General features: G+C 37.8%; 1 protein-coding gene across 1 annotated transcript; it reads right to left on the bottom strand.

Annotated features, from left to right (window-relative positions):
• Window positions 1-5,477: 5,477 nt before the first annotated feature.
• Window positions 5,478-8,550, bottom strand: LOC115739743 (NAC domain-containing protein 73-like). The gene is made up of 4 exons (XM_048285205.1): window positions 8,188-8,550; window positions 7,851-8,043; window positions 5,623-6,150; window positions 5,478-5,592 (listed from the first exon to the last, which is right to left on the bottom strand). The coding sequence occupies exons 1-4, from the start codon at window positions 8,329-8,331 to the stop codon at window positions 5,552-5,554; spliced, it is 906 nt and encodes a 301-aa protein (XP_048141162.1). The 5' UTR covers window positions 8,332-8,550; the 3' UTR covers window positions 5,478-5,551.
• Window positions 8,551-13,517: the final 4,967 nt, after the last annotated feature.

Consider the following 13,517-nt stretch of genomic DNA (forward strand, 5'->3'; position numbering starts at 1 on the left):
CTCATTGTAGAAACTATTTGGTGATTTTTGGTGGTGGTTTGATCACCATCCGCTACCGTGTAGCGAGGTAGAATGAAATAAACAAATAAATCGAGACCAAAAGCCCGCAAAACCGAACCGAATTGGCCTGAAACAAAAACATTCGGGTTGGGTCATCATGAAACCCATGTGCTTATTTTTTTTATTCTGGTTAGGTTTTCAAGAAACCGGGCCCGAACAGTTGACAGCCCTAGTTGCGGTTCCTCATGGAGCTCCTACGAGCGGCGAAAATGAGATGAACATGAATAAGAACCTGATGGTGAGGATGACGAAACGAAGAACTGTGATGTAGAGGAGACCCGAAAGGGCGCAAAATCAGAGATGGGCCTCGCTGTTCTTCGCAAGGTCTGGAGCCATGGTGCAGATTTTCATGGTTGCTACGGGGAAACACACTCAAGACTTAGTCTTTATCATCGCGGTTGCTATTGATGCAACTCTCTGATGACAACCATTGGCGACGAACCGGACGGAGATATGGGAAGTGAGAGAGGTCATGTGAGAAGAGAGAGCCCTAAGATTTGGGGGTCCGATTTTGAGAGGATTTAGTATTTAACGTGCCAAAACCGAACCGAACCGCAAGAAGCCCAATCGTTTCACCTATCATTTGAACCCGAATGAGAAGCCACCTGAAAAATATTCAAAAGTTTCGATTCGGTTGTGTTCTGTTCTGCTTGGTTTGAGCTGGTTTGGATATATTTGACACCCCTAGTTAATAGTTCCTAGGTTTTAATTGTTCGAATGATCTAGATCAACAGTTTTTATTTTGGTTGCTGTATGTAAGTGACCTGTTTATCAACAACTATACTTTCTACTTCAGGTTCAATTTATTTTTCTTCTATTGTTGGTAAAACATTCAATTATGATGCAAAACTAACTGTCTCATTATGCAAAGTCGACCAGGGAACAGCTACACTAACTCTTCCATTGTACAAACTTGGAAAATTTACAAAAATTTCAAAAGGTTTGAGATTTTATTTTGAGAAAATTCGAGACGCGAACCTAATATGTTTAGTTATTAAAATGCACTTTGTTTCCTTTATAAAAATTTGTAGAGGATAAGAAGAAAATTTCAATATAATATTCAGTGACGGCTGTAATTACACGCCTAACTTATTTTCATATCTTAGAATTTCTACGTTCTTAGAGCTTAATTTCTTTCAATCTTATATTTTGAGATTGCAGACTATTAATCGAAGACCTACAATACATAAGTTTTCAATAAATAAAAATGCTTGCAAACTTGAGTTTGTGTACCATATATTTTGTGAAAGATTATAGTCTACTATAAATATTATGATAGGTTTGTGCGTGCCCGAATGGGAATCAGACTATTTCGGTGAGGTGAGTTTAGTATATTATAGGAAAAATAATCCAAAAAGTTCTAAACCTATTGGACTTTGGCCTATTCCGTCCTAAACCTTTGGATTTTATCAATTTCTTTTTTTTTGCCATATCAATTTTACCAATTGAGTTATAAATATTTTGACACTTTGCTAATTGAGTCCACCGGACAAATTTTAGCAGGAAATCGCTAATGTGGACGTCGGACGTAGTGGCATGATTGGCTTAGTAGTAGATAATTTTTATTATTCTTTTAAAAAAATTCAAAGTTTTTTTTCTTCTTTTTTCTTTTTATTCTACAAGCCGGACCAAGGTTGCCGGTCATAAGCGAGAGCTAGCTAACCCTCAGAGGCCACCGACAAGGGCCGCAAAGTCCTAATCGATCGAGGGCAAGGGAGCTTGCCCATACCTTGCGAGGGCTTCACAGCCCTCGCCCAATTGCCAATGATGGTTAGCCACCTTGATAGTAAAAAAAAAGAAGGAAAAGAAAGAAAGAAAGAAAGAAAGAAAAGGGAAAAAAATTAAATAAATTAGAAAAAAATTATCCACCTTAGCCGGTCGTTTTACATGGCACCATTAGCATCCAAGTCAGCGATTTCTGATTAAAATTAGCTGGATTGACTCAATTGACAAAGTGTCAAAATGTTTAGGACTCAATAAGCATAAAAGAAAGATTTATGACTCAATTAGCCAAAATGCAATAGGTTTAGGATTTTTTGGACAATTTTTTTGGATATTATTTTAAAATCTCTAACAGGTTTAGAATGTGTTCGAAAGTTGCTGGAACAGGGTTGGGATGGCACTTTTATCCAGTGAGAGAGATTATGTTCTTGACCTTTTTTGTGTTTTTACTTGGTAGGACGGTAGGAAAAGGAAAAACATGTTCTTCATGCAAAGAGTGAGGAATTAAAAAAGATGGTAGTTGATCGTCTAGTGTTCTTCTGACGAAAAAAAAAAAAAATCATCTATTGTTCTCGGCTTCAATTTAGTCCAGGCAAAAATGAGCAAACTCTACAATGGCCGATTCATCAACTGAAGCTTGGAAAGTATAAGGTGTGTGTAATAAGAAAAATGAAGAAGATGGAAATAGAAAATAAAGAATACAAAATATTAAAATAATATTAGAAGTTGAAAAAAAAAATGGTTAGTTTGGGAACGGAAGAGCTCAGTCTTTGACAGCATCCGGATGTTGAATTTTTTTTCCCTAAGCTGTTTTAATCAAGCAAGTGAAAAAAAAAATTGATATTTCACTACCCATTTTGACAAAAAAAAAAAATTAACAATTGAATGATGGGCAAACAAAAATCTCAGAGTTAAGTTGGTTTGCATTTTTAGGCTTCGTTTGTTTAGCGAAAAATGATTGATTTAAAAAATATTTTTCTAAAAATGAATGATCGAAAAATATTTTCATTGTCCATGAAAATATTTAGACATAAATTATTATCGCTAATAAAGATATTTTTCATTAATTAATAATTTCAAGCGGTCGTTTTTAAAAAAAATATTGAAATATATGCACCGAAAGTGTTAAAACTTTTTATGAAAGTGCAATTAAATCTTTAAACTTGCAAAGAAGTGCAATTGAGTCCTAAACTTGTCAAATTGATACAGTTGAGTCCTTCTGTTAACTCCCTCCAACTTAGCTAATGAAAAATAATGACATGATTTTTTTAAAAATATTTTCTCTCTTCTGCGTGGCGATGATGTGGTTAAAACGATGTTGTTTTGGTCATAATCTCATTTTTAATATAATTTTTAAAAATTAAATAAAAGAAGAAGAAGAATCCTCGCAGCGATCGCCCCACCGTCGCCGGGAAGGGTTGGCGATGGTGGGGAAGTGGTCAGCCAGCCTCGTTGACCAATGGCGAGAGCCAATGACCCCCACTGACCACTTCCCCACCATCGCTGGCCCTCGTCGTTGGTTCTCATGTCTTCTTCTTCTTCTTCTTCTTTTTAATTTTAGCTTATTTTTTAAAATTAATTTACATAAAAATTTAGGGCTGAAACAAAGTAGTTTTAGGCATGTCAGCATTTTTCATCGGTCAAGTTGGACGGAGTTATTGGAAAGACTGGATTATATCAATTCAACAAGTTTTAGGACTTGATTGCACTTTTTACAAGTTTAAAGATTCAATTGCACATTCGTGACAAATTTTATGTTTTAAAACTTCGCGATGCACATATACTAAAAATGTTTTTTCAAATCACGGAATCTTAAGTCTTTCATTTCCTTTTATGGCTGGGAAGGCACACCACGTCAAAAGCCCAAATTTGGACAAGACATTATGTAAAAACAAAGCTCAAAAGAGCACAAACGATGTAGACTTCTCAGATAAGATTTCAAACACGAAAATAATTATTTATCTGATGGCGCCGCCAGACTTCTTGCGCAAGAAAAGGGCATTCCTTGCTGAATACTTCATGAGAGACACAGACCGATTACTTAGTCAAACGTCTCATGGCATGCTAACATTTGAATGGGTTTACTGTCAAGCTTAGGGTACGCATAGTACCATTTTTGGAAGTGAATTTCTACTTTAAAAGTGTTTCTGGACCAGAAATTCATTTAGTAATGTAACTTTTGAAGCACAAATCCGTTTGGTAAAAATTTTTACTTCTAAAAGAAATTTCTACTTTTGAAGTGAATTTTCACTTTTGAAGTTGTTTTTTCCCCAATTTGAAAAGTTAAAAAAAGTTGCTTCTCATTTTAAGAATACTTCTTGAAAAAAAAAAAAAACTCACAAAGTACTTCTCACCTCACATTCTTTTCATACGCCCTCATCCTCTTTTTGAGCACGCTTGCCTTCGCCGACCTCCGTTGCCGCCCACCGATGACCACCGACATCCGTCACCGCTGCCGACAACAACCGACCACCGTCGGCCACCGTCCATCGCCGCTCACGACCACCGCCAACCGTTGACCATTGCCCGCCGCTACCCACCACCGGCCGTCGGCCGTGACCGTTGTCGCCAAACACGACCCATCACCACCGGCGATCACCGCTAACCGTCAACCATCACCCGCCGCCGGCCGTGACCTCTAACCACTACCGCCGCCCACCACCAACCACCGCCCTTCGGCGGCCGCTGCAGTAAAATATAAATAATAATTTTTATTTTTTAAAAATTAAATAATATTATTTAATTATAAAAATTATTTTTAAAGAAATTTAAAAAGTTTAAAAATGAAGTAGAAATTTTTTGGCTGCCAACAATAAATTTTCATATAAGATATTGTGTTAATAATATTTTAGAAGTATAAATTTTCAAATGTTATCAAACAAATTTTTATAATCAGAAATCAACTTCTGAAGCAGTAGTAGAAAAATCAACTTCTACTTCTGAGCGGAAATAAAAAAAATCAACTTCTAGCCGGAAGTTGATTTTTGAAGCAAAAATGTTACCATGTGCGCCCTTACGGACTTTTACTTTTGGGTTAGTAACACAAAAAATCCCAAATTTATAAAACTACTATAAATTTATCGAAAACTAATTTTTCAACTACAAAAAACCCCAAACTAGTACATATGTGATAAATTTATCTAAAATTAATTTTTTGACCACCAAAAATTCCAAACTAATACACTTATGACAAATTTATCATTTATTAGTTTTCGTCAAATTTAGTTAATACCACAAAAAATTCTAAATTAGTACACCTCCAACAAATGGAGGGTAATAATCTTAAGTCGGTACACCGGTTAACCGCCACGTGTCACTCAACTAAGCAATTTGATGTTAAAATTTAATGAAAACTAATATTGGATAAATTTATCACAGGTGTATTAGTTTAGGATTTTTAATTTGGCTTAAAAATTTATCAGTTTGAGATTTTTTGTGATATGAACCCATTTACCATTTTGCTTGATCAAGATTTTGTTGTCCTCGCAATGTGAATTCTTTGAAAAAAACCCGAAATACTTGAGGCTTTCATGAATACAAATATGACATACAGATTCCTACATAGTTTTCTTCATATTTATTTAAATTATGAAGGGAAAAAGCCAACAAAAGCTCTAAATTATGCATAGTGTGACACATTTATCCTAAACTTTTTTTTTTTGTGACACAAAAATCTCAAACTTTTATTCATGTGACAAATTTACTCCCAAACTAAAAATGCTAGGGTTTTTACTGCCACCCATAAGAAACACTATCACCCCCAATTCATCTATTGATATTTTACGAGCTTTCCGTCGCTCGAATCTTCCGATAGCGGGAACAAAGAAGCCGTCTCTTCCGTTAGCGGGAACAAAGAAGCCGCCTCGCCTTGAACGGCAAAGTTAGGAACAATTAGCTGGTCGTAAGAAACACTGCAAGGTGGGTTAATATAATACTCAATCGCATCAATGGAGCTCCCAGGTACATGAACGTTCTCATGCAGGCTTGGAGCACTCTTCGCTGTCGCGTCGTTCAGATCTTTGAGGGTCGTCGAATTGGGTTGCCTAGGCTGCGTTTGGTAGAACACCTTGGACACGACCAGCTCTCCATCTGTCTCCTCTTCGTTTTTGCCGAGGTGGTACTGGTGCATCACCCAGTTGGTCTTCTCAGCCTTCCTTTGCCTCCCATAATTGGTGTACAGGACAAGTATCTTCTTGAACCCTTTCACGGCTCCGCCTGCGAGGACTGGCCTCGTCTTGCCCGTCTTGTGCCACCTTGTCTCGCTCCCATCCACGTTCTTCTCCACTCTGCGCCGTTTCCTAGTCCCAGTGGCATATGCCTTCGAAGGCCGGTGGAAGAAGTGGCGGATTTGTCCGTCTTTGCTTACTCCTGCGTGATACGCATGGAAGACACTCAAATGAGATTTGTAGAAAATGAAAATCGAGCGTCGTGTACCCAATTAGCTCAGGTAATTGATAAAGATGATCTGAGTTGTAATAGAATTCACTTTGTTGAGCTAAATGAGCAATACTTTAGATCTATGGGGAGTTATGAGGCCCGTGATATCAATTTGAAAAGCTACTTCAAAGTCCTACTCGGTGCATTTCTAAGTTGGGTAACTTGTTTGAGACCGTTTGCAGTCTCAAAATAAACCGCTTGCATGTGTAATCTAATTTTAGACTTGTTTTCAACACAATTTTGGCCCTTTTTCTTTTTTTTCTTTTTTGCTTTTTCTTTTCTTTTTAAATGTTTCGATTATCCTGAGATTTATCGCTTAAGTAGGGTTTCAAGGGTGTATTCACAAGGCCTTAGATGTAAACACATGCTTCGTTCTTTTAGTGTTTTTACACTACATCCAATAAGTCAGAATGGATTTCTTTCTTGTGTTCATGTCATGTTTAGTTTAGACGAACTGTCTTGCTATAAATATCACTATGTATGTTCTCATTATCCAGTTTGTAAGCACACAAACATTCACATTCATGCATGGTATGGATTTACGACAGCCTTGTAAATTATACTTACACAATCTGAAAAGACTATTGAAGATTAAAAGTTACTATAAATATCACTATGTATGTTCTCATTATCTAGTTTGTAAGCACACAAACATTCACATTCATGCATGGTATGGATTTACGACAGCCTTATAAATTATACTTACACAATCTAAAAAGGCTATTGAAGATTAAAAGTTGCTCCTATGATCATAAAACCAAAAGTTTAATATCTGTATCTTCGGGGCTTCCGAATGATAGACTCGAAGATGATCCATCCGATGTTTTATTTTAAACTAATTTGTTGAGGGATAAGACTCTCTAACAAGAAAGGTGACTTGGGATTGAGAAGTATACATGGCAATCTTGAAAGCGCTCATTCAAAAGAAGCCACATCCACATTATTATAGAGACTTCTGTTCTGCGAGAGGTTTACCTAAAAACTGATGGCACATGACAAGCAGTGTCCCTATCATGAAGATAGGAAGACAATTTGACCAATTTTCAACTAGAAGAGAGGAGTTCCAATCAATAAGAGACATAATATACGCAACAGTATCATGAAAGCGCAACTACTTCTTCATTAGTACACAATTCCCCGACCAAAGATGTCCACTTTACCCCAGAACAAGCTCCAACATCATCATACGAATTCCCATCTAGGAACTCCGCGAACACGATCATAAACCGCCAAATCTGAAACTAGAAGTTGTATACTTTCTGCAGACGATTCAGGTATTTGCTTATCTAAGACGTTGGTATGCCGAAGAAGATTATACTTTCTCGACTGTGCGCATTTGCATTTATGTCCGAAGATATCTAGCTTAATAACTGATAAAACATCTTCGACTTGAATATGAAAAATATTTCCGGGCGTAAAGATATGTATCCTTTCCTCTAAATTAAAGCTTAGGCAGAGGAATTACTCCCATTACACAGCCCAAACATCCAGGACAACAAAATGAAGAACCAAAAGGCAAAAATTTCTTTCCATAAGGGGTTATCTTCATCTTTTTTAATAGGCTGAAACATTTAGGGTAACACATGAACTATCATGAAATCATTAAAAGGGCAGTGTTATTGCAGAATTACCTGGAAGTCTCTCTGGGTGAGTATAACAAATTCCTTCATCTCCTTCCAATGTGGGAATGAACTGATCAATGAGAAAATGAATCTTCCTCACATCCCCCATTATCTTCAACTCCAAATGCTCCAAGATTTCTTGGTCAGTCGGATCAAACTTCACCCCTGCTGGTAGTCCCACCAAATCATGAACAATCCCCCTCTACACAACAATCATTTCATAATTACACTTGCTAATCTTTCACCCCCCTAAATTTTATATATATAACCCTTAAAAGGAGAAGAATCCAAACATACCGTACAAAATCCAGAAAAAAAGAAAAGAAAGAGAGCAAGTGATAAGTACCTGATCAAATAATGGGAAGCTGTGGCCACATGAAGGGCATGTCATGGTGGGAAGAAGACTGTTATCATCATCCTTATCGTCATCATCTCTAGGGTTACTAGTAGGTGGGATTATGGCTCTTGCATCTTCCGTTTGCCACGTCATTTCTTTCCTGTTCTTCTTCGGCTCTCTTATACACCCCACACCAAGATTTCATCTATGTTCTCAGGCTCCGCCAACCTCCAGTTTAAGCAACACCTCTGCAAATTACTGCATACCCAAAAGCAAAAAAGAGGGTTTTGATCTTACTGAACCGAACAACTTAGACAAGTGAGTTCTTCTAGAGAGAGAGAGAGAGAGAGAGAGAGAGGGAGAGAGAGCGCTTTTTACGAAGAGGGAGGTGTTGGAGACAGAGAAGGGAATCATATTTAATAAGAAGAATTGCTTGGACGTCAAGTCTGGTTGGATTTCGTACGACGGGCTTAAATCACGTCCGTTGATCAGGCTTTCTTTTGTGTTTATATGAACGTGGGCCCTCTTGTTGACTGGGAGTGGGGACGAGCTTTAGGACATATTCGTGGAAAAAGCAGACAAAAGAAGAAAGTTATCTTTTCGACCAAAAAAGAAAATCAAGGGGCCTACGTTTGTTCCACGAAAAATTTCATTTTAAACGAAAATGCTTTTCAAAATTTTTTTTAGGAAAATAGTCAACTTTTCTTTATTTGGTGATAGGTGATAGAAAATATTTTCTTGTATTTAGATTTTATTTGAAAAATAATTTCAATTTCATGATTTTATTTGAGACAAAAAAATTAAATTTTTAGATTATTTTTTTTCTTCTATTCTTTCTTTCTTCTTCCTTCCTCTGTCACGACGTCCTCCACTACAACCAGCCAGCGGCAACCATAGGCGAGCACGAGGCTCACCAGCCGTCGCCAAGGCCCGACGACCAGCGGAGGTAGAAGAAAAAAGAAAAAGAAGGAAAAGAAAAAATAATAAAAAATTAACATTAGATATTAAAAAAATAGAAATCAAGAAATTTGATAGAAGCGATTTCAAAAAGTGTTTTTACCTCTTTAATTTAAGAATTCATTTTTTTTTTAATTTTGTGCATGAATTTTTTGTTAATCAAAAATTATTTTTTGTTAACTAAGTCATTCTCGGCGAATCAAACGAATAAAAGTTCGGAAACGTAATGGAGGAAGAAGGTGAATATGAACTTGCAGATTGATAAACTCTTTTTTTACTGTTCCTTCTGTGACTTCTTACTCCTGTGAGAGAGAGAGAGAGAGAGGATATAGATGAAGAGTCTCAATCGAGAGTGGCCTTGAAGCTAAGTATGAAACATTTGAGATGCCGTCGACCTACTTGATTGCACGCCGTGGAGGGAGCTCGGCTCCATCATGCCAACAACTCCGGAGGAGTGGGAGAGAGATATTCCCGCCGGGGGGGGGAGGAGTACGGCGGTCGGTGGAGACAGCCATGGTGCAGATTGAGTTGCAATGCCGGCCATTGGTGGTCGGAGACAGGCGGCGCCGCACGTTAGTCAAGTTTGGAGTCACTGTAAGAAAATTTCACCCCCGACCGAGACAGAGAATTGCGAGGCGTGAGCTCGTTGGCTCCAAGTAAGCAGTTGCAGAGAGCGAGAAATGAGGCCGGTTGTAGCGGATCACAGGCCCCCCCAGATCCGCCGACTTACTGCGTGTGGACGGGGAACGTCGGCCGTGCGAGACTTTGCTCCAGCTTCTAAAGGAAGCCACGCGCCCAAAGAGAGAGATGGCTTAAGCACTAAGCTTCGGGAGGACAGCGACGCCCACGTGACGGATTTAGGGTTTTCGATCATTCTCGTCAACTTCGTCTCCTCGTTCCCATGTTTCTATAATAGGTTCCCCACCCATAGAGGTCATATTTATTTTGACTTGTGCGTTCGCGGATGGATTCCGCAGGGAAATTGTTCGATCAGTTCACAGCTTATTATGTGAATAATAATTTAGTTGTAAACTATTTAAATTTTTCAATTCAGTTATAAATCTTTACGTGAATTCCAATACAATTCCCGGCGAATTTCCATTGATGATTGAATCGTGGCATTGGCGATTATACAAGAAAGATCGATCGAAGGACTACATTGAAATTTCATGTGAAGAGTTGAAACCGAATAAGAAAAATTAGTTTTGGATTGGGTTACAAAAGGTTTAGGACTCATTAGATAATCTTTCTTGATTCGATGAAACGGCGGTCCATATCGGATGAAACACCATGAATAGGATAAGCTTGAAAGTGAGATTTGTTTTTGCCTCCTTTATCACCGAGCAGTCATTTAGGAGCATTAGCTGGTGATTTGGGTTGTTTCCCTCTCGACGATGAAGCTTATATCCTATCGTCTCATTAGTCGACCTTGATTTATACTATTTGGAGGTCATATCCAAGTATTCGAGTTTGCCTCGATTCGATACCGCTCTCGCGGCCCACATCGAAACAATGCTTTAACCCTAGATATCCAGTCAACTGCCGCGCCTCAACGCATTTTGAGAAGAACCAAGCGGCTTTGAGTTCGAGTGGCATTTCACCCCTAGCCACAACTCATCCGCTGATTCTTCAACTATTCAATAAATAACCTATGTTCCGACCAAAAAATAAAAATAAAAATGAATAACGTATGTTGGTTATAATGAAACTTAAGTGCAAGATCATTTTTGCCGAAAGTTGAATCGGTTTGAGAATTTTATATATGGAGCGTGTGAGTGAAAGAATTCGAGTCCATAAGTGCGTGAACGGATCACGACGGATCGAATTCGAAATCTCTCGATTCTGCTATAGCTTAAAGCGTAGTATGTACGGAATGTCGTTGAACAAATTGTCCTGAAAAATGAACATTGATTTCCACACTTTGAGATCCAAAGTTCGACCCTCGTTCCTCCAAAAAGAAAGTTATCCACCCGGCAATTGCCTCTTTGACTGCAAAATGAGGGGGGATTGGGAAGCTCCTTAGACTTCAGTCAATGGTCAAGGACGTCCCAGCCAGGCAAATGTTTGGTAAAGAAGCTTTTGTTTATTTTCGGTAGCGAGGCGGTTTTGGAGTCAATCGCGAGGATTTATACAGAATCACGAGGTTCGACATGATCAAGATTAAAGGACGTAAGCTTGAATTCTTTTTAATTACGGTGGCCCTACAAAGGGTTACCACTTACCACGGTTCAGCATAAATAAGGGGAAAATTTTCAAAAAAAAGCCTCAAATGCCCTCATTTTTTCAAATAAGAGCATGAAGTGAATATTATTTCAAAGAATGGCATGAAGTATTCTGATTGTGTCAAAGAAGGGCCTGAAGTGCACTTTATTCCAAATAAATGCCTCAAGTGACTATATTAGTACAAAAAAAAGGACATGGATCATTTATTTAGAGACATTTTGGTCATTTACTATTTTATTTTTCTATTTTTCAAGAAAAAAAAAAAAAAAAAAAGAACACATGGCTGCCGCCCGGCAAGTGGATGAGGGTCGGCGGCCCTCTCCCCGCTTAGGCGAGGGCCTATTGGCCCTCGCGTTGGTCGGTGAGGTCACCGACCCCTGCCGAGGCGTCGGCGGCCATAGGAAAGAGGTCAGTCCTTCCACCTTTGTTTTTTTTTTTTTTTTTTAATTTCTATTTTTGATTTTTTTGTTTTAATTTAATTTAATAAAAATGAGATTAAATTTATATTTTTACAAAAATGCCCTCTACCGGTCGGCCGGCGAGGTCAAGCCCTTATTTAAAATAAACATAACCACTTTAGGATCTTTTTTGACACAATTAGAGCATTTTAGGCCCTTATTTGAAACAAAGTCCACTTCGGATCTTTATTTGAAAAAATGAGAATACTTGAGGCATTTTTTTGAAATTTTCCCTAAACAAGGACACGACTTTCTAATTCTGTATTTTGTTACAATTACGACGCTTCCTCGGGATTTATGACAATAGATCATAACCTAGAATAAAATGTCGCGAGTGTTGAGGTTCTTTTTCTAGTATGACGATTTCAAAATGTACAACGTTCCACCGTAACTAGGAATTTAAGATCGTAAATTTTTGTTATTTTGAAATGTGATATTGACAAAGTTTCGCTCCTATTTTTTGTAATCAGAAATATAAGTATGTAAAATGTCATTAAATTTGAGCCCTAAACTTCACTTGGAGTTTGTCAAACAACCGTTTTCTAGTGGATTTTTTTTCTTTTGGTCGGGAGTTTTCTAGTGGATCAGACGTCCAACTTTGTCCGAAAATTAGCAACCTGGTTGCAACCGACTGAAATCCAATGGTTAGGATCTTTTCATCTCAATATAACGGCCAGTATTTGCGAGGTACGATACAACGGTGTAGCTTAGAACTCCGGTAGATGAACCCATTTTACTTACGAAAAGACACAAATTAATATTATCAAAAACCTCAAATTGGTGGTGTCCACGCCACATTTACCCCAAAATAATTTTTGTTTTACAAAACTCCCCAACCGGTACATTCATACCACATTCCCGAAAAAAGTTTCAGATTTACCGTAATTTGTGTTAAATGTGACACGAGTATGTCAATTTGATGTGAATGTGGCACGATTGTACCAATTTAGAATTTTTTTTGCCAAAAAAATTAATTTAGGATAAATATGGCGCAAATTAGTTTTTGGTAAATGAAGAATAGGTGTACCGGTTTGGGGGTTTGTTTGTGTTATGAGCCCTTTTGTTTAATTTTCTTTGGACTTCTGCTGGTTCTTTTTCCTTAAATCTTTTTTATCCGTGATATTGCTCATTTGTAGTGTATTCTCTTCATGCTTGATTTAAATGATGACAACCATAGACCGTGGCTGGTTACAAATTAGGAGAAATTACGTTGAAAATGTGTCAAACATTTTAAATTAGCAGATAATGATGGTGACGGGTCGGGAATCAACGACTTTGGACAATGCTTTTTGTTTACGTGTTATAAATTTTTTGTTAACTGAAAATTATTTTTTGTTAACTAAGTCATTATTAGCGAACCAAACGAATAAAAGTTCGGAAAAATAATTCTCAAAAAATTCTTTCATTCAAACGAATGCACCACGCACCACGCGCTGTTAAACCCCGTTCACTAATATGATCCTATACAAAGTAATGGAGGAAGAAGGTTAATAAGAACTTGCAGATTGAGAAACTCTTTTTTTACTGTTCCTCCTGTGACTTCTTACTCCAGAGAGAGAGAGAGAGAGAGAGGATATAGATGCAGAGTCTCAATCGAGAGTGGCCTTGAAGCTAAGTATGAAACATTTGAGATGACTCTTGGATGGAGCTCGAGGATGCCGTCAACCTACTTGATTGCACGCCGTGGAGGGAGCTCGGCTC

Source organism: Rhodamnia argentea, chromosome 9 (genome assembly GCF_020921035.1).
Source record: "Rhodamnia argentea isolate NSW1041297 chromosome 9, ASM2092103v1, whole genome shotgun sequence".
Taxonomy (NCBI): Eukaryota; Viridiplantae; Streptophyta; class Magnoliopsida; order Myrtales; family Myrtaceae; genus Rhodamnia; species Rhodamnia argentea.

Coding starts and splice junctions, on each gene's coding strand:
- LOC115739743 (XM_048285205.1), bottom strand. CDS start 8,331: ATGACGTGGCAAACGGAAGATGCAAGAGCCATAATCCCACCTACTAGT. Junction 8,044..8,187: donor GCTTCCCATTATTTGATCAG/GTACTTATCACT, acceptor ATTGTTGTGTAG/AGGGGGATTGTTCATGATTT. Junction 5,593..5,622: donor GGCTTCTTTGTTCCCGCTAA/CGGAAGAGACGG, acceptor TGTTCCCGCTAT/CGGAAGATTCGAGCGACGGA.